This window comes from Dicentrarchus labrax, unplaced genomic scaffold (assembly GCF_905237075.1).
Source record: "Dicentrarchus labrax unplaced genomic scaffold, dlabrax2021, whole genome shotgun sequence".
NCBI lineage: Eukaryota > Metazoa > Chordata > Actinopteri > Moronidae > Dicentrarchus > Dicentrarchus labrax.
This window is the reverse complement of record NW_026136712.1, coordinates 4,790,720-4,817,408: the sequence shown is the minus strand read 5'-3', so window position 1 is coordinate 4,817,408 and position 26,689 is coordinate 4,790,720. Positions and strand designations below refer to the sequence as shown.

The following is a 26,689-nucleotide window of genomic DNA, read 5'->3' as shown; positions in this document are numbered from 1 at the left end:
ATTCCTTGTATGTGTGCACTGTGCACAAACCTGGCAAATAAAAGTGATTCTGATATTGATGCCACATACAGAAGTCAAACACAATGCTGCATTCACGATACTGGTAAGGAATACTGTTATCTTCAGTTAGATCTCTCTGAAACCTGTGAACTGCATAGTTTAGTTGTCTATATGCGTGCAACCAATCTGCTGTCCACACTGAAAATAGTAATAGTTCAGGGGTGATACGAATTGATTGAAATACATCAGTTTTTGGTTACATAACAGATTTCCATATTATTATTAGTGATAAACATTCATGAAAAAATAGGGGATAAGACAAAATGCAAATTCTTAATACGCATATACCATCAGAAAGCTGGGATGGATAACATTTGTGGATGAAGTGAATGATATCTATGAGCAATTTTTGTACATTAACATTTTTCTAGAGCAGAGGTGCCGTATTTACTACCTTTGTTGTGTAACGTGAATGCAGCATAACAGTTAGCTCGGTAGCCGCTAGCAGGCGAATAATATGAAAATCTCATGAGTGTCGCTTCTTACTTTCTTTTATATGGCACTTAATTGCAACAATGTTAAGATTCCGAAATACCAATACTGTGACACTGGTCATTTTAACGCTCGTTGTGGAAGGACTCGTATAATTAATTCAAAGTTCGTTCCTAATCCTCATGTTATTGTTTGCTAACATTAACGTTAGCAGGCATGTCCGCTAGCTGAAGTAAAGGGACGCGTTGGTTGTGTATTGCCATGGTTCTTTCTTTCAGCACAGACACTGAGGATGTTCAGTGAAGGCAAAGACACACACGGACAACTGCCACTAAAGGGAGTTGTCTGGCACAATAACAGGTACCTGGAGAGTCAGTCAGCCATACTTAACCAGCTATATTAATGAGCGTTAGTGTATTGCAATTGGTTTTTAAGTATTGCTAGCAACGTAACGTAGGTTAACTTAGTGGAGTGCTTTGTCTGGACTCTCTGGTTGCACGCGCTTTTGTGCCAGATAAGTTAACGCTACATTAACGAGACTTTCACTATTATTTGGTTCATAAACTAATTTGACTGCCAGCAGTATTTGTGCCAACTTTTGTGTCATCTTTGTTCAAAAAGGCACACAGCCCCCCCCCGTTATTTTAGAATAAATTAGCATAATGTTAGGCATGGCTGTCTGTACATAATGCTGTTTTCTGTCGCTTTTATTTAATGTGTAGGTTAAAGCTGCAGTATGTAACGTTTATAAAAAAAACAACTTTTTGTCATTATTGCTGAAATTTTCACTGTTCTCACAGTAGTACTTGAGACAGATAATCTGTGAACAAAATCAGGTTCCTCTGGCTCATTGTAGTGCTCCTAATGGCATTTGCAGGAGTCCACTGGGCCTGAATGAAAACAACCAATCAGAGCAGAGAATGATATAAAGACAATTCGGGTTGGAAGCCTGAAGATAGATGACTTTTATTCCCAAGGCCCCAGATTGTCTGTGTTTGACACCCTGGGAATGATACTCAACAATCACCCATCTTTCTCGCCTCTGATTGGTTGTTGTCGTTCAGGCCCGGTGGAAATGCCATAGATGAGAGCGGCCCATCCGGGTACATTGGCCTTGCATCAAGCCCCTGCTCCCTCTTGGGCAAAAGCAGCCCCTCCAGTTTGACTGCCAGTAAATGTAAATTCCGATGTTTGCCAATTTAATACCATAAAATAAGAATACTGTATTGCTTTTTCGCTATTAGGAGCCAAAAGCCTACGGCCAGCAAGGCAAACCATTAAGGTGTGTCATTGCCGTCTTCAGCGTCATTACAGAGAAACGTTTGATGAGTGTGCTTTCAGTTTGCCTCCATCAAAAGTGGACGGACCTGACAAACAACTCCCTTTCAGCTAGCTGACAGAAGTAGATATAAGTCGGTTTTATTTCCGCTTCCTGCGTTACTTTATGCTGTTTATAAGGCTCATTATTGGAAGGTAGGTCAGCTCAGGATTATTTAGGTAAAAATACCCTCTGCTCCACACTGTCAAACCAAACTCCATTTCAAATGCAGCTGTTTTATGGTTGGGCCAGATTATTTCACAGTAAACACTTTATTTACACCATCACTAAGACTCTTTACTGATTCACTTCAATCTACAGTTACAATTGGCACACACTTATTTACTCAACAACATCATTAACTAACCTTTAGAAGGGGGACCTCTCTATGCTGGGTCAGCGGGTCTATACCTGTCAAGTGTAATACAAAACTGTTGAACAGGTCACAGAACCCAGGTGCCTAATGTTTTGACCTTCTTCTGCTGTCAGCTATATCATCATCTCTCCTTGCTCTTGCATTTTTGTCCTCGTCATCATTTGCAGGGCTTTCCCCACACTGTAAGCTGCAGCCCTAACTGTGACGAGACAGAAGATACGATGCACTGACCACATAGTCACAAACAACTCAAAAATGAAAGGTATGTTGTAGGTGGCTTTTTTTTATTAGTAGTCTGTTAAGGTGCACTCACAGTCTTCTTGCAAACCTTTCTCTGTTCTTGTGGAAACAGAATAGTTTGTATAAAGAGACAGAGACTGTGGTCCAGATTTACATGCAGTAGAAAAAAGCACTGTGCCATTCATTTATTCAAATTTGCATTTATGACAGCGGCTGAGCAATGAAATATGTAACGCCACTGCTATCTAGTTAAATATTTCAAGCAGGGAGCAAACATTTTTGTCCACCAGCCAGATGGCTTGTAAATGTTCAAATCTGTCAGCCACTTGCATATTTTACCAGTAATTTGCTGGTAGCGGGTGCTAAGTTTGTGTGGTCTGTACCTTTTTCAGGTTACTATTAAATGTTTGTTGTGTGATACTGAATATATGTTCTGTTAGATAGGCACTGGTAGACAGAAGTAAATGAAACAGTGGAATGTGTTAAGATAACTATGGCACTATAAATTACTCAGTGGCTGCCAGTCATTCTGGTTAGGTAGGAAGCAGGAACAGGATGACCAAAGAGGTGGAGCAGCAGATGCGCTGACACACGTGACTTTGTTGGCATCCACAAAGTTATCCAAGTATTCACAGTGCCAAATTTGTGTTTTTAAGCTGTGTTTCTTTTTCCTTAGCTACTCATTTGCACACTAGGTCACATGGTTTGTTACACAGCAGTTGAGGTGAATCAACTGGGGCAAGCCAGGAATGTGAAACTCAAAGCCACTGTTTCTCTCCCCTCCCTCCCTTAGTCTCAACTCCACTCCACTCATGCATCCCCTGCTACGTTTCCCCTTCTGCAGTTGTCACTGACATCCCTACAGACCAGTTCTGCTTTTTTTCAATACCATGTCATATGGTAAATACCGTATCATAAACTTTGTGTCTCAGCAGATATCATTTAAACATAAAACAGCCTGGAATGAATTACAGCATTAGACAAAGAGGTTAGCTGTAGGTCATAAAAGACATAAAAGTGCTCTACAGTCACTGCTTTTGTTGCTTTGTGGTTGGCCCTTTTTTTATTGGGTTATTTGTGTGATGAGGTGTAACCATTTCTAGGAATATGAGAGTGTGGCTGTTGGTCACAATCAGCTGTAGACTTGAATGAGCTTGCCAGTTACTTTCAGTTTCATTTCTCTCTGTCTTTGCTCAGAAAGAAACACAGTAGGTAAGAGGGAGGGAGGGAGGGCAGTTTATAAGCTAAAACAGGAAGGTTTCTGTTATACACAGCAGTGCAGCTTCTGAGGGAGATGAACCACAGATCCTGTAATTTGTTTGTATAGGTAGGATATACCCAATCGCTACATATTCTTCATGCAACTTTGTACTTTTAACTGGTTTTTCCGTGTTCCTTTATATATGTTGGTAATGTTACGCATTGGCTAATTGTTTTATTGTTTTGGTACAACTTCAGTTATTATTATTTCTGTAATTTTCATGCCATCGTTTAACAACCTAAATCCTAACCTAAATTTTACATTTGACAAGCTGGTGTAGTATCATGGATGGGTCCATTTCAGTTTTGTGGTATAAACGAAAACATTATCTATTATGCTTCTAGATTGGTATGTATAGTCATAAACAAACACTAATGATTCATTGGGTGTGTCTGTAAGAAGAGAAAATAATCCGCCTTATGAATTATTGTGCTTGCTTATCACTATGCTGGTTGCTTGGTTTTAAAGAGTTTAATGTGGTTATGGTGAAGGATTGGGTGATTAGCGCCTTCTGATGCAGTATTGCAGTTTTAGTGTTGAGCACTGGGCATTGAATTACAATCTTCTGAGTACTGACCAAAGTGTGTCTGTAGCATTTTTGGACAGATTGTTCGTCTGGTTCTTTCATCACATATTTCAACATGTGTATCAGGAAATCAGCAGCCTGTTGCAGCAGCTGCCAATGCAACATTGATGCATTGGCAGCTGCTGAATTTTCAGCGATAATAATAATCTTTCTATTGTTTTGGAAAAAATAATTATATTCTTTATACCTGCAATAACTATTTGTTGGCTGAACAGTGGCTTATTTAGCAGAAATGGAGCAACATTAGGTTTCATTTAGAGTTGTGTTTTCAGCCACCTGATGAAGGTTAACCTGATATTCACTCTCCTTGTACCTCTGTTTTGGTCTATAAATCTCCAAACTGAGGGGAACTGCAAAGCTATAATTCTCTGTGGGTTAATGAGTGATTGCTTTCATACACACAGTCATTGGAGCCATTGTCCATATAAAACTATTAATATATCACAATAATCATTTAAATTAATATTAATACAATTTTTGTATTGGCACTATAGTGAGACTCGTAGTGTTTTTTTGAGGCTGATACTGTTTTTTAAAAAAATAGCACCATTTCATAGATAGATAGATAGATAGATAGATAGATAGATAGATATTCGAATAAGTATCCCTTAGATCTACATTGTTTTAATATAGAAGTGTGACCGGGTTATATACTGAGCAGCCGAAATATGAACTTCCTCATCATTCTCTGTAGGCTATAGTGTCTGTATGTGGTTTGCGTTTGTGTTTAAAAGCCCATTACTTGAACCACATACATGGTCTGTAGCTTATTAGTGAGAGCACAGACTACTGGTAAACGGTGTTTGTTAATGGTGGTCTCTTTCTCCCCCTGATAGCATCACTCAAGATGGAGAAGGTTCTGGACAATATTGTGTCCATGGTGAAGCAGCACCCACCTGGGATCCCCCTGAAAAAGCTGGCGGTACTCTATAGCCAGACATACCACAAGAACCTGACTCTATCCTCCCTGGGCTTCGACTCCATGGCTAGCCTGGTAGACTTTCTGGATCGGGATCTGGTTGTGGAGGGGGAACTGGTGTTTCACAAAAGCCACCGTCAAGTGGGGAAGGCTGGAGCTTCAGCATCAACGAAAGCTACAGACAACAGAACAGACACTAGAAAGGTTTTGGGAGATATAGTGTCCATGGTGAAGCAGCACTCCGCTGGGATCCCCCTGAAAAAGCTGGCTGTAACATACGGCCAGACGTACCACCAGAACCTGATTCTATCCACACTGGGCTTCGACTCGATAGTTAGCCTGGTAGCCTATCTGAATAGGGATCTGGTTGTGGAGGGGGAACTGGTGTTTCACAAGGACCATTGCAGTGAAAGTCGGGCTAGAGCTGGAGCTGGAGCTAGGGCATCACCAAGACCTGCAGAAGACGACGAGGGCGTTGAGAATGTTCTGGGAAATATTGTGGCTGTGGTGAAAGAACATCCAGATGGGATTCCTCTGAATAAGTTGGCTATAGTCTACAGCCAGAAATACCGCTACAACCTGACCCTGTCCTCTCTGGGCTTCAAAACTATTTCCTGCCTGGTAGCATCTTTAAAAGGAGATCTAGTTGTGAGAGGGGAAGTGGTGTTCCATAAGATCCACCAGCCTCCAAGTCAGCCTGTAGCAGGGAAGTCAGCAAAAGCCACAGAGGACAGCAGGCCTGCGACACCACAGAGGGCCGAACCACTCATCGCACCCACTGGTGTTACCGCGCCACAGGTGGATGTCAACTCTCACTACGTGCCTCCCACTCAGGCAGGAGTGAACCTTTTAGGTCCTCCTTTGACTTCCACTGCCTCTTTATTCTCCACCCACTGTCTTCCTGTTAGCCCACTTTTGACTGTGTCCAAGCCAGCTGAGAAATTGAGCCAACAGGAGCTGTACCAGAGGGTCATAGAGGTCAGTTATAAAGACACATAGATGTATAGAGCAGTATTTTTTAGGCTGTGTTAACTCTCTATTTGTCTCTCATGTTCATCGGAGTACATTAATAGTTCTACTTTAACGTACTGCTCGTAGTGACCTGGACAGTTAATCTTTTATCCAAACATTATGCTAACCTTACCATGACCTAGAACTCAACATTAACCCATACACCGTGACCAGTAAAACCAGTCACTATGTCCTGCGGAATTAAGCAAATTGCTGACTTCTGACTTTATTTTTTCCTATGGACGTAAATCTTTAAAAACTTATAACAAATAAATGGTTTGGTTTTCAAAAAAGGCTCAGTAATTTCCTAGAACAGCTGGTCACAGTAGTTTTTAGCAAACAATATTCAAACTGGAGGAACTTGTGTGTTTGTTTGGGACTGTTTTCAGTCGTAGATTAATGCACAGATTAAGTGGTATTGAATCAAAGTAACTCACAGGAAAATGAGAAAACAAATCTAAATAACACCAGCCTTATCCTTTAACTAATGTAAATAATTGTGAATGAGGGCCAGTCCTATTTTTCAAGCAATAATAATATTAACAATAATAATAAATGCTTCACCACATGCAATTGAATTGGTCTGTCAGATACCAACAGAGCCATGTAGGCAACTGCCTGGAGCAAGTCAGTGGGAGGAATGTGGTTTAATATATATACATAGCACCTCCCTAGTTAATTTGGCTGTGGAGTTAGTTTAGTTACCCAGAGAGCTTTAAATGAGACACCTTAGAACTGGTTTTGTTGGTTTTGGTTGTGTGTGGTGTTGTGTGTGTGTGTGTTATATCTTTTGAAACAAGAGCTTTAAATGTCTCAATTGAAAACCACTCAGTATTTCAACATTACCATTCCTGCTAGACACAGAGATGACTTCATTTTCAACAAACATGTTGGATTATGCCTCCTAATCTAACTTAAAAACTGAACCTTGACCTGTATCTCTGTACTGTATGTTAACTGCATGGTCAGTAAAAGTTTATTGATGTGTTCCAGGTGATAAAGAAGTACCAGCTAACTGCTCCATCAATGGACCAGCTCCAAACCTTCTACATTCAGCACTTTGGTGAACAGTTTCCTCTTGCACAGTACATGTCTCTGTATGACAGCTTGGGAGCATCAAGCATCAAGACGCAGCCCACTCAGTCTGAACCAACAGCAGAGTCCGAGACAATTGCAGGTAGCCAAATATGTCAACCATCAGCTTTATACGTAAACAAATATATATTATCACTTATCCATACTCATGTGTTGCCATATCCTTTCACAGCAGCACAGGATCTGAAGAGAGAACCTGAAAAAGAGCAGCAACAACAGGCCACTGTGCCCAACTTCCTCTCTGGCGCCGACTTTCCAGTGCTGGGGGCAGCCGTGAGCTCAACCAAAGAGCAGAAGAGCAAAGTTAAAGGCGCAGTCCAGAGAGAGGGCAGTGCCCCCGTGTTTATTGAAGCTTACCGTGCCCAGCTGAGAGAGGTCCATGGAGCTAATATGCGGGCAGTAGAGGCTATAGAGGAGGATGAGGAGGAGCTCACAGGGAGGAGGAGGAGAAGAGTCCTGGATCAGGATACGGTCAACAGTCTGATGGAAGATGTGATACGAGAAATGGCTGCAGAGGGAGAGCTGGTCACCAAAGAGAAGGTAAGGAGGGAAGCGGACGCATTTTGAATTGTAAAGGAATGGTTCAACATTTTTGAAAAATAATTTGTTCCCTTTCTTAATGATTGGATCAGTTATTGTAGTTTTGTATTAAATTTTTTTTTCTTTTTTTCCCAGAGTAGATTTGCTTGTTTCAGTTAAGTTTTTATAGTTAAAAATGCTTTAGTTCAGTTTTTATTAGTTTCATCCATACTCGTGTGCATAAAAACGTTGCTGTAAAGTGCTAAAAGTGATTAAAAAACTAACTCTGGGTTTGAATATAGTTGGAAACTTTTAGGATAATGAAAGTACACAACAAAATTTATAACGCAGTGTTTTTAGACATTTAAATGAGGAAATTTTACATAAAATGTTTTTATGTCCAAGTGAACTCCTTTACAATAAAGTCGTCCTGAAACTCTACAATCCCCTTCAGCACCAACAGTCAAGTGTCATAAAGGCTATTCACTCTGCTGGAGGCATAGATATAAATGTACTGATCCACAGTAACCTCAGTAGGCCATGATGCAGTGTAGCAACAGGACATGTTAAACTTTCACTAAGTGAAAAGTTTAACATGCTCGATATGAGAAATGTTGGAAATCAAAGTACACAGTATTACAAAGTACTGGTGGAATTTCCCAAGCGTGTTATATTTGTGATTCTGTCCAAGTAACTACTGTACTCTATTTCATTCCCCATTGTTCTTTCAATGTCTTCTGCCACTCTGTGCAGGTGATATCCAGGGTGTGCAGGCTGATGCAGATTTCCTCTTTGGATGCAGCAAAGATAAATCCCCGGATAATTCCAGCTCTCAAAGACCTTCAGTACACCATGAGAGAGATCAACATGTTCATAGAGGTTGGCAAATATGCATTTGCTAATACATGTTTTAATCTGATTGTTTAGTTGATATTAAAGTCTGTTTTTTCTCTTTCTCTCAGTCTACTGAGGCAGTGACATCCATCTGTACCCTGTATGAGCTGGGTCAGTCGCTGGCCGGCCTGAAAGACAAGAAGCACTATGAAGAGCTGCACCTGGGGCCCCTCTGCAAACTTCCCCTTGTCCACCGCATGTTCAAGATTGACAGTAACACAAAGGATGACGATATCCACCAGATCGAGACAACAGACATCTTAAAGGTACAACTCACAAGGCAAATGATATAGGGATTTAGATATTGCTGCTAAACAGTATTATAAACATGTTATATATTAGATGTTTTTGTAATTTTTTTTTAAAAAGGTTTGTTTTGATTGAACTTCCTGTGTTGGGATATTTGGTTCTTGGTTCACTGATATGGTTGCAGATGATGATGATGAACATTAATGTTTTTAAACAGTTCATTAAAGCCACTGGAAACTAGATGTTGAACCATATTTTCTCCTTACTGATATGCCTGTAATGTAAAATGCAAAGTATCTGAAGTTACACAAAACATCAACTAACACACACAGTCCTGGTGGATAGTAGGGGTGTTTCTTAGATGCAAATTAAATAAGGAAGGCCATGCAAAGTAATGCAAATTTTCTCAAGGCACCACACAATAATTGAATGAAGCCAAGGTTGCTGTGGCAACATGTGAATCTTTATGTGAAGCTTTAAGATAACAGAGGAATCTCACAGCCACATAGTCATGAGACAGTTGAGAAATGTTAAAAGTAATTTAAGTTACAGAACAACAGGGAAGCATTTGACAGTTCCTGTAGATGTTTCTAGTACCTCGCGACAACACCATCCGCAGCATTTACCTATTTACCCACCAAGTCATGATTGAGGTCCCTGTAGATTTAGGCATTTGGGTTCTGTATAATGTTTTCACCTGAATGTGTTCACTCTGTTTCCATTGTTTAGCAACTTCGTATTTTTCGGAGGAAGCAGAGCAAGCCGAAAGTAGACCTGGCTGACTTTATGAAGTATCTGGCTGACCACTACAACTGTGAATCTCCCTACGAGCTGGGTGTCAGGATACAAGGCATTGGGCTGCCCATAGCGGTAAGAGACGTACTGCAACATCCCAAGGTTGTTTACTGATATTTTTTATTCTCCATTTATTTTTATTTTCACTATTTCTGATGGAGTAAATCCGCACAGCTGCAGTCTTATTCACTTAGGTACAAAATTCAAAACACAGCCAGGCATACAGAAAAGTTTTTTTTAGGTCACTAGGTCAAAAAATGGCTGGTTTGAATCTGTCTGTCTTCATAACTGGTCAGTGATGCAAAGATTATACTTACATCCTGTATCAGTCTCTACATGTTAACGTGTTACCTATTCGGAACTCTGTCCTCTTTTGATCCAACTTATGATGCTTTATGGGCGTATGATGCTTTATGAGCGTAACGGACAACAAGATTTATATACCGCTTTGTTTTGCAATTGTAAATCCATAGTTTCAACTTAGTACTGGCTGGACTTGTCTGGCAGTTTGAGTTTTATGAAATGAAGAAAATACTGATGATTTTGCTACACATAGAGCCTTAACAGTAGTTAGACTGCAAATGGAAACTTATCCTGAGGGTGGCAGTAGAAGAAATGTATTGGATCTTTCGAATCAGAAATGAATGTGTTCACATTTGGTTTTTATATGTGTGGTTTCTATATATTTGTATAAATACATGTTACTATTCAGTAACAGGAATGTTTAAATTATTTTTTTGTTCCTTTTTGAGAAAAAAACTACTTTTAGGCTTTCCACCATGAGGTTTTGTTAACAATCTCTTCCCAACAAACAATAATAATAATACCTTGATGTGTAAGATAGTATATATTTACTATTCTAGGATGGTGTCAGGCTAACATGCTAAATCAAAAGCTACACACGCAAAACATAGGACACAAAGTATGAGACACATGGACAGTCATATCACATTCATCTTAGACATAACGCATGTATCTCTCATCCCCATCCCTTACCATTGGGAATGCTTAAATTCTTGTGTTTACAATGTAGTTTAGATTAGGATATGTTTGAAAGTAAGCTTGGTTCTTTATGAAAGTGTTTACAGATGATTTTGAAGACTTATGAAAACTGGCACACTTCAGTTTGTTGTTGGATGTAATCTGGTAGAAATGAATGTTGAACATACCAGTAACTATTAACCACAGTGTTACAGTATTTCCATTGCAGTGGACCGATGAGAGAAGTGTTGAAACCTCAGCAAATCGCAGTAACCTATCTGGTGGACATATGGTGGTGTAGTTGAGATAAAAATGACTTTTATAATTCTCAGCTTGTTTAACACTCCTCCTCAGACCTTGATCAAGGTGAGTCGTTCCGAGCACACCATCTTGGAGCAAGCCAGGGAGACCATCCAGAGAGAGCTGGAAGAGGAGATCCATGAGCGGCTGAGGAAGATAAAGAAGAGCGTGTTGGAGCCAGTGCAAGGAGCAGGTTCCTTCTCCTCCACAGCCAGCTATGACCTCAGGAAAAAGTATGCTTCCATGCCAGCAGCCGAGGTTGTGCTGGCAGTCTTCTCAAACGCAGAGGGGGTGTTCAGTCCCAGGATGGCTAAGGTGGGTGCTAAACAAAGACAGTATTCTATTAATGGATCCGATGCTTTCTCAGATGCATCAGAAGAGCTTGCACAGTGGCAGCGTGGGAATATTGGGTCCACTTTTCTTAGGAGCTCACGCTGGTCTTGTGCCACTTTGAACAGCTGGGTGATAGTTCCACTAAGTCTCCCTCTATGAGCCATGGGAGGGATAACAAGGAGCTACAGAGCTGCTCTCCAGTTCTGAACTCATTAACAAAATGTCACCCTTCATAATCTCCTAATCCTTAATGAAGGCGTAAGAAAAAGTTACTTTTTAGCTGATGAATTCCTGCTTAACTCATCTTGACAGCCGCCTACTTATACATGTTCTGGGATTATCTTTATCCTGGTGAATTTATTCTTCTTATCTGCAGGCTGTGACATAGCAGGCATTTTTTCATCATCATTAAAATTATATTCATTATAAAACATCCAGGTCAACATGATATCACAAACACCTCCATTCACTTATCCCCCCATCTGTTTTCCAACTTCAACATATCCTGAGATGGGAAGTTGGAAGCACATTATATGCTGTAGCACAGTGATTCCCAAGGGTTTTCCTTCAGGGACCTCTTCTCTATCACTGAGTAAACTGAGTGTTTTATGGATATTTGACATTATTTTCAGTGCGTTACCATAACAGTTGAGAACAACTGATAAACTGTACAATGAACCGGGAACACAATAACTGCAGGACGTTTGTGTAAAACAAGCAATTTGGATGAATTTTGAGCAGATTATTTCCTGTGAATACTGCATCAGAGTTGGGTTTTTATGCAGTTCTCTGTCTGTATTATGTTTATTTATTTATTTTTGATACATTTACTGTTTTCTTCTCATTGTTCTATTCGCCCCTTAGTTGTTTGACCTGCGTACTTTTCTAAAGCAGGATGAGGCTGTTGGGCAGAAAGTGAAGGCTCTGTGAATACAGCTTGTGTTCAGGTCTTCTCTGTGCCCTTATCCTGAGAGTTTACAATTCAATTATAATTGAAACTTTGAAAATAACAATTTAATTTTGTTTTCTTCACAGAAATGAATGAAATGCTGAGTAATAAGCCTACTGTGTGTTGAAAAAAAGTTTTTATTAAAATATAAAATTATAAAATCAAGAAGGCCCTATGACCCTCTGTGGGGCCCCCTAGTGGGGGTCTGGACGCCCAGGGTGGGAACCAGTGCTGTAGTGTTAAGATTTCCCCTTGAAACTAACCATAGAAACCAGCCCCAGATCAAAAGTACAAACGGATATGGGACGGGGAATAAACATTTGTGTATAGGTTATTATCATAAAGTTAATGAAGAAAAAAAAGCAAAGTCCACCTGGGTTGCGGAAATATCTCTGATACATACTTGTTTAATTTCCAATCTAGCAAGTCCAGAGCTTCCTGCTGCAGGTGTCAGATAACCGGCTGGCAAAGGCTCTGTTTCAGCTGGCCATCTGTGGAGGCTCCATGGCTGTCCCACAAGACCTTGTGCCCAAAGACAAGGCATCCAAATCCACTGAGCAAACCAAAGCGGAGGACAAACCCACCACATCCCTCCCCAGTGAAGGTATTCATGCAGGATAAACATGGAGTGTTTTCTGCCACACATATTAGCTAGTCTGATAATGTCTACTCATGATGCATCTGGTCCGTGACAGTTGACATTTCTGCTCCGTGTCTCTCAGCCAAAGTGAAGCAGTACCTTAAAGACAGCCTGTCCTCGCAGAACTCAACCTTCACTTTGGCCCACATGGCCTCTTTGGAGAGGAAGTTAATCAAACACTTCCAGGTGAAGGATTTCCTCTCTTTAGAGCAAGGCAATTTTCTGGAGTTCCTGGTAAAACACAGTCAGGTACATTTCTTTTTTGTTTTTTTAATCTTTTTTATTTAACTCTCTCAGTCTGTATGAGTGTGTATTATAAATCTAAGGTGTCTTGCAGCGATTGAAAAGATCCCTGAAGATGTGTACTATTTTCACCCTGTCTGTCTCTGGTTGTGTGCAGCTGCTGCAGGACACTCTGGGGTCTACTGTGATTCTGGGCAGTGGCACCATGGAACTTGCAGGCAGTGGTTTCAGACCCACAAGACAAGACGTGTTTGATTTCATCAACCAGTGTGGTGACATAACCTTAACTGATCCAGATGAAGTGAGTCATTTAAAGACAGTCCACTTTTAAATGTTAAGACAGAGCTCTTCCTCTCTCAGGGTTTTCTTTCTCTGTGTCTGTGTTCTGAAATTTGACCAAAACATTAACATCCACCTTCCTTTGTCGCAGCTGTCCCACATTGAGTCAGCACTGAGGTCCCATTACAAGGTGCGGGACTGTCGTGAACTAGGCTACGGTACTCTGCAGCTGCTGGCTGGCCTGGTCCAGCGCCAGAGAGGGCTGGCTGGAGGAGGACTGAGCCCGGTCTACTACGAGTCAGCCCTGTTCGCCAAACACTGCAAATCAAGGTTAGCAGGGCGTTGTCAGGTTTTTCTGTCACAAATTGTAGGCCCAAGCTAAGATAGGTTATTTTTTTCAAACTTTGGAAAGCGAACTGTTTTCACGTACTGTGCGGTACTTCAAATGATGAATAAACGTGACTTCATGTGTGAGATCAGTGTTGCGTCTTCCAGAAATATAATGTGAATGTGATGTAAGTTTCCTCCTCATCTATGTCCTCTTGTCTCCCACATCCTTCCCATGAACAGTGCTCAAGGTGGGGGTGGGGCAGTGGGCTGCTTAGGTGAGATGTCCAAGGCCCAGGCTCTGGCCAGCTTGCTCTCCTGCCCTCTACTGGAGGATTTGAGTGAGTGGAGCCAATGGGAGCTGATCTTTAAACCCCTACACGGTTCCCTCAAAGAGTTCATCGAAAGAAACGCAGGTAGGAGTCAATCACTGTATTTTAATTCTACTTTTGACTTACTCTCAAACGGGATCATTTGATGAATGCAAATGGATGTAAATGAAAATTAGAATGTCTTTGTGGGTAAATAGTGGTTGTTTGAGCAAGAAATGGTAGAGTAGAGCTGTGGGATTTGTACTTTAATATTTCCAAATAATAATATATATAAATATAAACAAAAATGGGAATTACAAACTCTTTTTATTTACTTACAACACAGCTAATACTGGGCTGGCAGCGTTGGAGTTGACACCGGGTTTCCTGCTCAGGATCACCACGCACACAGGAGACAAGCACTTCTCCAGTGCTGCTGGGAACCTCGACCCCGTCGGCACAGCCGGCCACCTCGTGTCCATGGTGGTAGCCGATGGGATCGTCAACGCTCCCACGGCCCTCCTGGCCAATCACATGCACAGCTCCCTGGAAGCAGCTATGGCTAGTGAAGGTAGTGAGGCTTCAGGGCTGGGGCTGACACGCATTCACAACCGGAATAATGCACTGAATTTCAAATGCTGCACGATTGCCTCATCGTTACTAAAATAAGGTTTGTGTTCCTTAGATTTGTCCCAGGCTGAAGACGATGTGTCATGTTACAGCAGAGTGGCCAAATTCCTCTTGGCGTGTTTGACACGAATCCCCACCAGAACCTGCCAGGCTCTTTTTCAGCCGGTCAGTCGCACTGCGTCACCCATGTAGATTACACGTTCAAATCCTGTACCTTCTGTTGTTTCTGGAGAGGAGTTTTGTTGAAGCTGTGTTTGGATTTTAGAGTAAAGATGGTGAGATCAAACAGTCCAAGGAGATGTTCTTAAATTCATCCCATGGCTTTTTAAAGGGACAGTTCACCACAAAATCAGCTATAGTTGGTGTTAGATTGGTACAAAGAAAATAGTTCCTTCATTAAACTGCTCACATCAAGGTCTCCAAAACTCTCAACCAAAACAACCTAGATGGATAAATAGCACTACAGGTAAGAAGAAAGGTGTTATTGTTGAACAGTCCTTTTAAGAAGGCTCAACAGGAAATAGAAATCCAAGCTCTGATATCCCAGAACCACCCTCGTCTACTTGAAAATCTAATCAGTGCATTTCATAATCTGTGCATTTAGGCTTAACACAGACCAGTAGGTGTATAGCATCATGAGCTGTCATGCTCAGCAATTCAAAAAACAAACACTAAGTATGGAGAGTGTAGATACCGATGGGCTTTTTTCTTTTGAGTTGTTGATACTCAGTATATAATGAGGAATCATTGCAAACAGGTGGAACACAGCTTTTAACAAACACACACAAAAACTGTAACATTTCAGTGTGTCCTTGACCAAAAGAGTGGGCAGCTGTAGCCTGTGAATTTAATCTGCTCACCTAAATTGCTGAGGAGGTGGTTGTTATCAGTCTTACAGTTGTCATGCCAACCACCGACTTTTCCAGTAAGCCAGAAGATAAATACATCAGCTTCCCGGCTTGTTGGTCATTTTAGATTTGTTGTACAACTCTCTTCTTAACATTAGAAAACACAGGATTTCACTGCTTTCCACTTGCTTGTGTTTGCAGCTATTTCTATATATAACAGAATGTCAGAAGGCATGATTATCCAATGAAGTGCATTTCTGTTGTTACTCTAAATAAGAAATGGTGTGTGTGTTCTTATGTGAATGTGACTTTCAGGTGTTTTTGGAGCCTTTCTCCCGTGTCTTGGGCCAGGCCAAGTCGAAAGAGGTCCTGATCACTGTGGCCCAGTCTGACCCGAGGCACATGAACTGTCTGCATCGGTTGGGCATCCTCCTGGGAATCACAGACTGGGTCAAAGACTACCAGAAAAAGCTGAACCCACCACAGAGCCAAAACTGCATCATGCACACAGCTCCTGTGGAACAAGCCAAGGTCAGAATACAAGTCAGAAAAAAATAGAAAAACAGTACTAGGATCAGACTGGATGAGTCATATTTGAAACAGACAAATATCAACACCAGTGCTTTAAAGGTTATATATTCGAAATTCACTTTCCACTGGATGTTGCTCTAAAGCAGCAGCATCTCAGACAAAAAGAAAGTGGAAATGGGACAGAAATAATATAAAATGTATCCCTAATTCACTAAGTTAGATGTGAAAATATTAATGAAAAGGGTTGCTATGGCTGCAGTGTAAACTAACGTTAATCCTTGGGGACAAATGCAGCCATCACAGTACGTCCACCATAAGTGCTTGTGTATGCCACTATCAAGCTCATATTGTTATTGATTATTAAGTGTCATTATTAAAAGGATCCTTACAGAGATAGACCTTTTGTTTAACCAGATTGCTCGCAGCCAGACTCCATATACACAAATTATATATGGTGGTATATCATTGTTACTTCATTTTTTAACAAAATAATACTCACCGAAACTGTCTTTGTTAGCCTTTGCACTGTTCGAACAATCACCAACTCGATTTGATCGATATGAATCCTTAATTCACCGAGGTAAACCACAGAAAGGCTGCAATAGCACTACAGGCAAAGGGAGTGTGATGTCATTCTCTGCTCAAGAAACCACGACTCCGCTATATCTTTGTATAGCAAGTAGTTTGCTGCTATGTTAATGTTTTAAATATCCTGTATATAACCTGTAAATGTATGGACTGGTACATATATCTCATCACTGTTGACTACATCTTGGTGGAAAAATCTGATCCTCAGGAAGTGATTTTTGTTTTACATTTTCAGCAGCATCATCAGTGAAATAGACAGAGAAAAAATAAGTATAACTGCCAAAACACTGCTGCCTTAACTATACAGCATTTACAAACACCAAAAGCCATTAAGGTGTATTGATTCCCAGGGTTACAGCACTGCAAAACTTACTTTTAAAGCACTTTTACAACTAATAAGAACAAATAATTAAAGTTTGAATTAAGGTTAGTGTGTGATCATGAAACGCTTGACAGGTCAAAATGAAACTTTGCTGTTGTCAACCTACCTAAATTTAAATGGATTAAGGGATGTGAATAGATTGAGATTTGAGTAGAGCGCTTTCAAACCTTGATTACTATGGTTCACAGGAATTAGTGGTCTATTTGCTGTTTGAAAAAGGAAGCATTTATTAGTTAAATCAGCTTGCCCCTGCATCTTGTGAATATCTATCTTCTTGCATCTTAAAAAAGAGATGCATGAATATTGTTTTTGTTTGTTTGTTTGTTTTCAATGTTTTGCCTGTGTCCCTAAAAAATAAATGTGCCCTGATAAAGCATACAGTATGGGTAGCCATGTTATATAGCTGTAAATTCACTATCTTCTCTGTTCTCGTCCTGGCAAACGTGGCTTCTAATTTTCTTTACTTTTTTTCCCTCGACCTCAGTCTAATTTGATAGACTCTGAGAGCAGCAGTCTGTCAGCTCTAAATATGAGTGAAGATGAGTATCTTGAGGATAACGTCATGGACAACAGCTTTGCCTCCTTCCATCTCAACCAGAGCTTACAGCAAGGTGATTAAAAACTACTCCACCACAGGAATGTGAATTTTCATTTCATAAAGTCGTACTGGTGAATGAAGGACCAGCTTCCCTGTCTTAGTTTTTAATTGTTGAATGTTTTCTTCCAGTCAATGGTGAGGAAGACGTAGTGGTCGAGGAGGGAGAGGATGAGGAAGAGCTGTATGAGTTTGCCCCACTACCTAACGGAGAGACGTCAGACATCAGCAGTGAAGCTGAAGCAGGCCAGGGCGATGAACAGTCCGAACTGTCTGACTCTAATGAAAATGATGCTGCCAGCTGCCAACCAGAGACCACATTAAATCGCCAGAGAGCCATAATTGAGGACATCAGGTTTGTTCTCATAATGTCACCCTTTAAAATCACCTACACTAAATCCAAAGCTGAGTCATACTTTCTGCTTCTGTCTCTTTTTTTCCTGACAGGAAGAGTGAGTTTGGTATTGGTGTGGAATTGAACGCTGAAGGCCAGAAGCTGATGCAGGTCCACCAGGACAGGCTGGGTCGCAGCTTGGACCGCCTGTCTACCGAACTCTACAGCAAGGACACACACTTTGTCCTGGAACTCATTCAGGTTGCTTCTATAGTATTTACACCCCTAAATATGAAGCTAAATCTGGATTTTTCTTTCAGTTACTGCTTTTCTTTTTTGTTCTTTTATTCAAAGTGTGGAAATAATGCTAACAAAGATTTGTCTATCAAGCATGTATGAAGCTAAGAAATTATTAACTATGAATGATACTAAAATCTTTCAGAATGCTGATGACAACAGTTACCCATCGGAGGCTGGTGTCATCCCAGCGCTTGCGTTTGTGGTGGAGAGGGACTGCATCACCGTTCTCAACAACGAGACTGGCTTCCAGGAGAGGAACATCAGGGCCATCTGTGATGTGGGTCGCAGCACCAAGGGCAAACACAAATATGGATACATAGGTAAGTACGTATATGATGGCCTTGAAGGAGATCAGAAAGGTCGAGGCTCGTGGTTAGAAGTCACCAGAGGATACCCTAAATGTGTGATGATCCCTATTGCTCCACTCAACACAGGACAAAAGGGAATCGGCTTCAAGTCGGTGTTCAAAGTCACAGACTGTCCCGAGATTCACTCCAACGACTTCCACTTGCGCTTCGACAAGACATGCGGCCCCATGGGATACATCTTGCCCCACTGGACTGAAGATGAGAGGCTTCTGGACACACAGATGAAGGACTTAAATCAGCACAGGTTGGATGATTAAGAAATAGTAGGCCTTTTTCATAGCAGATAGTTTGACTTCTTATAGTAGGTAACACACTGGTGTTAACAGTAACAAAGGCTCTGCTGTTTTCAAGTGTCCCAGTAAGCCATGACACTGTGTCAGTGAGCCAGCATGCTCAATACCAGGATCCTGAAACTGAAGCAGCTAAATGGAATTGAGCCATCATCCTTTTTATAAGTAGTTAACATTACTTGTATAAAGTTGCATTTTTCAGTCTTGTTTTTAAATTTGGAAAATGAATTAATGGAAATATTGAAACCTGCAGCAAGCCTGTATAAAATAATTATTAGTGCAGCTTTAAAATGATTTTGTTCCCTCATCAGCTGGACCACTAAGATCTGCCTTCCTCTGCGCTCCGAGAGCCATCAGACCAGGAACCTGTTTCATGACGTGCACCCCTCCCTGCTGCTCTTTCTGCACCGTCTGCGCTCCATCACCATCTACAATCAGGTAGCTCTTGCACTCGCACATTTGTTCACATTCACATGTAGTTGATGTCATTTTTTTATGTCAAGTAACTAATAATTCACCAATTTTCTGTTATTCCACTTCTGTACTTCTCCAGATTGAGAAGCGTTTCGTGACAATGACTCGTAAAGACCTGAGTCACAATGTGTTAGAGGTGGAGCACACAAAGGGCACTGAGCGCTGGCTAGTGGTCAAAACTACAGTGCAGCCCAAGAAGGTAACGCACAGGCACTCAACATTCAGATCTCATTGTGTTGCTTCATTTCAAGGCGTTGTATGTGTCATATCGAGATTTCAGCACAAGAACTTGATTTTGTTTGCATCCTTCCTGGGGAATAAATAAAATTCACTGTAGCTTTGCATTTCTCTTGTGTTTACACCCTATAACTATTCAACCGTAAAAATCTTTTCCCTCTTGCTGTCTTACCCGATTTTATGAAAACTCACTCATTAGGCAGTCTTTTGGTTCCCACATCAAGCAGGAATATGTGACAAAAAGAATCCAGACACACATTCCAACCAGATTTTAATGATCTGTCAGTCTGAAACGACGCTATCATCCCTGCTACTCTTTCTTCTTCAGTCACCTTCCTTCTATCATTTCCCAGAGGCAGATACCTGCAGTTAGGTTATGTAAGAGAGGAAAGGAAGCTGAGTGAGAGGAAATATGTTGAGACATTTTGTGCTCCAGTTTCCCGGCAGCCCTGTAACAGGCACCAAGATCTATTTCTGTAAGATGTCAGTTTGTTTGTGAGCTGTTGCATCTGTTTTGACATTGATCTGTTTCTTCTCCTTCAGATCAAAGAGGATGTTGAGTCCACCGAGCTCGCTCTGGCTTTCCAGCTAAACGGCAACATCACAGAAAGTGACATTGTGTGCCAGCCAGAGAAACAACCTGTGTTTGCTTACCTGCCCCTTCGAAGCTTCGGCTTCCGTTTCATCATCCAAGGTGAGAATGGAGTTTAAAACGATATCATATGTGACATGAATTCATTGACATACAGTTCGTTCCTCTCACTCCACACTCTTTTCCAGGCGACTTTGACATCCCTTCCTCTCGGGAAGATGTTGACAGGGACAGCTCGTGGAACCAGTGGCTTCGATCTGAGATACCTCAGCTCTTCCTCCAGGCCATGGATGTCTTCACTGTAAGATGATACTGTATCCGTGGTGGGGAAAATTACACTAATACAAATGAGATGTCACTTTTATAATCCTTCCAAGGAAAGCTGATCATTGACAAATGCAAGTAGAATACAGCAAGCTGGAGAGAAGCAAACAGGTGCTTAGAATTGAGTAGGACAAAGCCAGAGGACAAATAAAGTATATTCATGAAAGCATAATAGAAATTCAAAGCGCTGAAAAGATTATGCCCTTTATTTATTAAATGGTAAACTTTTCTTTGTTAGATTAAATATTCAAGACAAAATAAGCAACCATCAAAGAAAAAAATGTGTTAGATATTATTATGTATTATTATATTTTAACACTAAAAAATGTATTTGCTTCATCAGGACTGGGCTTTTTTGCCTTTATTGATAGGACAGCTCAAGGTAGACAAGAAAGGGGGAGAGAGAGAGAGAGAGAGAGAGAGAGAGAGGGACATGACGCACAGCGAAAGGCCACAGGTTGGATTCGAACCCATGGCCACTGCAGCAAGGACTCAGCCTTGGTACATAGGGAGCCAAGACTAACAGATGAGCTACCAGGGCGCCCCAGGAATGGTTGTGGTTTAATCAGATTTGATTGACTCATTTTGTCTTGTTTTGTCCCCAAAAACCTCAGTTATTTGGTTTATTATTAGATATGACATCAGAGAAGCAGCAAAATCCTGCCATTTGAGAAACTGGAACTGAAGAATGTGGAGCATTCTTTCACTATTTTTACTTGGAAAATGACAAACAATTATTAATCTATTAACATAGTTGCAAATTATTTATCACTCCAGTTCTACCTGCAGCTGGAATAAAGACTTTGTACACTATTTGAGAATTATTGGTATATAATATATGTCTAAAACATAATAGGGTATAAACAACTAATAGCACTCACTAGTCCATGGCTATTGTCTTCTTTCTTCCAGGATCACCCAGAGTTCAAGGGGCTGAAGGGCCTCTGCCAGTTCCTGCAGTTTATCCCCCTTCCTGACGAGGTGTTGGACTTCTTCAAGCCTGTTGCCGGGCAGATTATTCAGCTGCTCAAGGGCAAAGCCTTCCTGCCGACGCTCAGCTCAGGTATTACTCACACACGCAAGCCTGTGTACTTTTTAAATCACACCAAAAAAAAGCATAAACAAAACAAAAATATTCCCAGTATGCTAATGCTTCGAGCTCAGCTTTACTCATCATACTAGAAATTGAAATCATTATATTGAACCCCGTAAATCCATGCTCTCTCTCCCAGATGGTAAGGTTGTGTACAAGCTGCCGTCCCAAGTGGCCGTCTGTCAGGACCCTGTGATCCGCGACGTGATTGGCGGAGACGAGCTTGAAAGGCACCTGTCTCTGTCCTATCTCCATCCGGAGTTGAGCATTGCTCTACCCACCTCCCTCCTCACTCACCTGGGAGTCCGAAACCTGCGGGGATCTGATGTTTCTACGGTAACCACAGCCATGGCCAAGGACCTGATGAAAGTGGAAGGCATCAATTCAGGTGCGTGGAAGAAAGAAAGAGGGAGAAACCTATTACAAAGTCAGTCCATGCCTTTTCAAATGATGGCAAAGTGCAATGAATTATAACTGCTGACAGTATGCAACATGTACAATTTGCCATTTATCATTATTACATGTAAACTGATACCACAAGAGACTATGAGTACCAGTGATTTGACAGCAGCTCAGATAGCATATCAGCAGTGTTCACTGCAAACAGCTTGTATGTAGTAAAAGGTTTAAAATACTGGATTAAAAGCCTTTCAATTCATGTTTAATGATGCTATTTGAGTGTCTATAGACATTTCATACATACACTTACACACTGATATGCACTAATAGATGCACACCCATTTCTGTTCTAAGTTTTCGACACCAACCCTCTGTCTTCTAGATGGCGGCCTGCGTCAGCTGGCCAAGCTGCTGGTCTGCAACTTCCGTGCTCTTGAGCATGGTTACGGGGAGGCTGACTCCATCTTGCAAACCCTCAGGGAACTACCCATAATTCCCCTGGCTGACGGACGCATGGTGGCACTAAGCGGGGAGGGAGTGTTCTTTCCAATGGAGGAAACCAGGACCAAAAAAAAGAAAGCTCAAGTTCAGACAGGTAATTTCACTTCAGCGTATAATAAACTATAATTATTCCTTCAACTTTTAAATGCCAGAATATATTAATATAGTCAGTAGTAAGTCATGGTAGCACTAACATCATAGACATCATAAATATCAGATGCTTTCATTAATATTGCATGCGCCCCTCTCTATTATCAGTATTATTTTGGATGTGTTTGGTGATTAAATTGGTGTGTCTTAATCTGAGAAGGGCAAATATTTATAGATATTTTCTGTTTTTCAGCATTGTATGAAGATGTTGTATGATTTTAAATAGGCATAGTGCTAAATCAAAAACTGCACACTGTTCAATTCAATTTTATTTATATAGCGCCAATTCATAACAGAAGTTATCTCAGGACACTTTTCAAATAGAGCAGGTCTAGACCGAACTCCTTATAACATTATTTACAGAGACCCAACAGTACCACCATGAGCAAGCACTTGGCGACGGGGGCAAGGAAAAACTGCCTGTTAAAAGGCAGAAACCTAGGAACAGATCCTTTGGCTCTAGGTGGGTGGTTATCTGTCTCGACCAGTTGGGGTGAGAGAGAGAGACAGACAGAGACAGAGAGAGAGACAAACAGACAGACAGGTGCACAGCAACAACAGTATTGGCAATGGCAGTCAAGCAGGACCATGGCAGGAGGCTCCACCAGGATCGATAAGAACCTGCGAGACGAGAAAGCGCAAGAACTCCGGTGAAGAAGTGAAGTTAGTAACATGCATTAATGGAACATGAATGAGTGCAGAAAGAGAGAGGAAGGGAGGAGCTCAGTGCACCATGGGAAATCCCCAGATAGTCTAGGCCTATAGCAGCATAACTAAGGGATGGTTCAGGACTCACCTGATCCAGCCCTAACTATAAGCTTTATCAAAGAGGAATGTCTTAAGCCTACACTGTTGTCTTGTTCCCGGTTCTTCTTTTATTGTGCATGACAATTTTTCAACCACATGTTCTGCCTCATATGAAGGTGAGGGTGTGAGTAACACATATACAATTTGTGTGTGTGTGTGTGTGTGTGTGTGTGTGTGTGTGTGTGACAGATTTAAAATAAAATTACTACAGTATGTATAACAACTTAGGTTTTAATTTAACAGCTTGGGACATTGGTTCTCTCACCAAATAAAGATCTCATGACACTGCATCATCACTAAAAATAGGTCCAATATAGAGAATACAGGGGCATCTAGGATTAGAGACAGCAGCGTGTGTGTATTTTTGTCTTTTTGTGCAGATAATTATTAGCCTGCACCTGCAAAGAACTTATGGTTATGCATGTGCCTCATGATTGCACAGTGCTAAATCACCCACAACAAAACACAGATAGAAGAAGAAGATCAGAAAATAGGGCAGTGCAGTTTCACAGGTTTCCAGTTTCCAAAAGTGTGATAAACTGATGTAGAAAAACAAAAATAGATAAATATGTATCACCTTGGCGATGGTGAGAGGTGCACACTTTCCATCTGTGCTCATTAGGCTCAGCAGTGAAACACTTGCAGAGACTGAAAATTATTGTGTGAATTCCTGAGATTAATAAAAATAGCACATTGAATTATTGGTACATTTGGACCAAGATGCTTAAATAGGCTGACTGAGCCTGTAAAATAGACAACAACTTTCAGATGTTACAGAGACAGAGCCTGCGTTGTTTGTCGCAGACATCTGAACCCCGTGAAAGGACCTGCGTCTACAGCTGTGTCTGCTCCCTCGGAAGTCAGCACATTCACAGACATGGAGGGCAGCAGAGTAGGTGTATGACGAGCTTCACCCCTGTCTAAGAATAAGCAGACATACAGCCACTCGCATTGGAACATGCACACACACAAAAGCGGAGGCACACCACCCGTGTTGTGCGTCATCACATTCAAAAACAGTACCCAAAGCAGAGGTTTAGAATGGCAAGCATGAATAATTGATTTTCACACTCTGATGTAAGCATCCTGCAGCTGCAGTTTGCTGGCTTTAATAATCATGTAGTCTAAGTGCTTTGGTGTCTTTATATGCAACTCAGAGTGTTTTACCTCCACACTCTTTATCATCTCGCTTCAATGCGTCATATAAGAGGCACTTGTGTGTTTCAGTAAAAAATATATCGGGTCAGGTAACTGATCAGATCAGCCAAATACACCACTATGTTACTATAATTGAAAGTCCAGTGTGTAACATTAAGGAGGGTCTATTGGCAGAAATGGAAAATAATATTCAAAGGTATGTTTTCATTAGTGTATAATTACCTTAATTTATGAATCAATGTGTTTTCGTTACCCTAGAATGAGCTGTTTTTATCTACAGACACTGCAGGGTCACCTTCCATGTAGTCCACCATGTTTCTACAGTAGCCCAGAATGGACAAACCAAACACTGACTCAAAATAGGTTTCACAGCCACTGTAGTTTTTCCTCCACACTTTACAGCCCGTTTTCATTCCCAGGTCGTCAAATACATGCGCGAGCAGTGTTCAGTTAGTTGCAACTAGATGCCACTAAATCTTACACACTCGTCCTTTTATTTACCACAAAAGGTCAGTGGTAAACTAGTGATCAGTGTTATCTATCAAAACGTGTCTATCAGAGAATCATTCTTATTTTCTTTTTACATATATGCATGTGCAAAAAAGTACTGCTGTGACAGAAGTGCAGTGGAATGAAAGGACAGATCATTATAGTAGTAGTAAAAAGATCGGTCAAAAGTGAGACTAAAACTGAAACTAAAAACACAAAGTAGCCTCTAAAAAAATCAGGAAGCAACATCCTCTGTAACTTAAAATAAATAATACTTCCAAAATAAGGGGCCTGGGATTGACATGCACATATAAATGAATGAATTGTCAGCTAATTTTACGGATAAAGTTAAGCCTACTGGCCATGGGGGGTCCTACTCTGCCTGTGAAAATGAATGTGACTATGGTCATCTTAGCTTTGCCTCGCAGACTACAATTCTAGCAGAAACTAACTTTTACACAAACACATAGTTTGAAAGACGTGGGCGTTACCAGGCAGGGAGAGATATAGAGAGATATTATTGGTTGCATTATGTAGGCTGCACAGTTAATTGAAATATTATCAAAATTGCAATATGGCCAAGTGCAATATGCAAATTGCAGTAGCTAAAATATTTAGATAAAGATAAAATGTGTGACAAAACAGCAATATAATGAAGTGCTGTAGTGCTGCAGAGATTGCCTGTCCTACAAATCTTGTTCTCCAGATTAAGAAAAAACATATTTTGTTTGGTACAGACTCACAAAAGAAATTCACATCATCATGATTTGAATAGTTTTTTCAATGAAAATTAAGTTTGTGTTAGAAAAATGATAATTTCCACACTAATCGTGAATCATATTGCAACCGTAATATCTGTTAAAATAATTGCAATATAACGTGATAATTTAGGAGAATGGATTGTATCAGATTGTGCTTTTTTTACTCTGATATCTGATTCAGTGATTTCGGCCAGTATCGGACCAATACTGAGATATCAGAATGGCATATCCAGATCCACACTAGGGACCAAAAATTTCGTTGATTTTTAATATTCATTTGTTATTCGGTCTCTTGTGATCCCTCTAATAGCAAGTGCATGTCCCAGTTGCTTTACATGATCAAGAACAGCAAAGTATCACAATTTCTCTGGCAGCATGTACATTTCAGCCCTTAATATAAAAAAATTCCACTCAACTTCCCTTCATAAGTATACATGACAATGAGACCAGAAGAAGAACAAAGAATGATATGAATGTTGACAGGAGATAATATTAGTAGGATTTAAGTCTTGCCTCAAGCTGATTTTCAGGTATTTAGTTTAAGTAAGCCTTGTGAAGTGCAAACCTCAGGATCTGCTTAAAGGTGAAGTCAAGTGGACGGAGAAATGTGTGAGGCAGCTGAGATAAACATAGTGTTCTTCTGAAATATTTAGCAGCACAGAGACAGTCTAAAGAACTTACAAAAATAGGTCACTGTTTTCGGTTATACATATTTAGGTA

General features: G+C 40.7%; 1 protein-coding gene across 4 annotated transcripts in view; it reads left to right on the top strand.

Moving 5' to 3' along the window:
• The first annotated feature begins 491 nt into the window (after positions 1–491).
• wu:fj29h11 (uncharacterized) overlaps positions 492–26,689 on the top strand; it is a 44,100-nt gene continuing 17,902 nt past the window's right edge. The window contains exons 1-29 of one of the 4 annotated variants that reach the window (XM_051418181.1): positions 492–852; positions 2,354–2,448; positions 5,110–6,170; positions 7,197–7,380; positions 7,474–7,838; positions 8,571–8,696; positions 8,780–8,977; positions 9,690–9,830; positions 11,091–11,351; positions 12,742–12,922; positions 13,041–13,207; positions 13,359–13,502; positions 13,632–13,810; positions 14,051–14,223; positions 14,465–14,689; positions 14,804–14,913; positions 15,912–16,127; positions 17,582–17,708; positions 17,825–18,047; positions 18,140–18,287; positions 18,469–18,646; positions 18,761–18,938; positions 19,296–19,422; positions 19,538–19,657; positions 20,239–20,389; positions 20,476–20,588; positions 21,524–21,674; positions 21,844–22,092; positions 22,486–22,698. In XM_051418181.1, the coding sequence (XP_051274141.1) occupies positions 2,442–2,448; positions 5,110–6,170; positions 7,197–7,380; positions 7,474–7,838; positions 8,571–8,696; positions 8,780–8,977; positions 9,690–9,830; positions 11,091–11,351; positions 12,742–12,922; positions 13,041–13,207; positions 13,359–13,502; positions 13,632–13,810; positions 14,051–14,223; positions 14,465–14,689; positions 14,804–14,913; positions 15,912–16,127; positions 17,582–17,708; positions 17,825–18,047; positions 18,140–18,287; positions 18,469–18,646; positions 18,761–18,938; positions 19,296–19,422; positions 19,538–19,657; positions 20,239–20,389; positions 20,476–20,588; positions 21,524–21,674; positions 21,844–22,092; positions 22,486–22,698 (5,716 nt within the window). In that variant the 5' untranslated portion in view covers positions 492–852; positions 2,354–2,441. Of the gene's footprint in view, positions 853–2,353; positions 2,449–3,660; positions 3,754–5,109; positions 6,171–7,196; positions 7,381–7,470; positions 7,839–8,570; positions 8,697–8,779; positions 8,978–9,689; positions 9,831–11,090; positions 11,352–12,741; positions 12,923–13,040; positions 13,208–13,358; positions 13,503–13,631; positions 13,811–14,050; positions 14,224–14,464; positions 14,690–14,803; positions 14,914–15,911; positions 16,128–17,581; positions 17,709–17,824; positions 18,048–18,139; positions 18,288–18,468; positions 18,647–18,760; positions 18,939–19,295; positions 19,423–19,537; positions 19,658–20,238; positions 20,390–20,475; positions 20,589–21,523; positions 21,675–21,843; positions 22,093–22,485; positions 22,699–26,689 lie in introns of those variants that run through there. The other 3 variants (XM_051418183.1, XM_051418180.1, XM_051418182.1) reach the window with 3 other exon arrangements.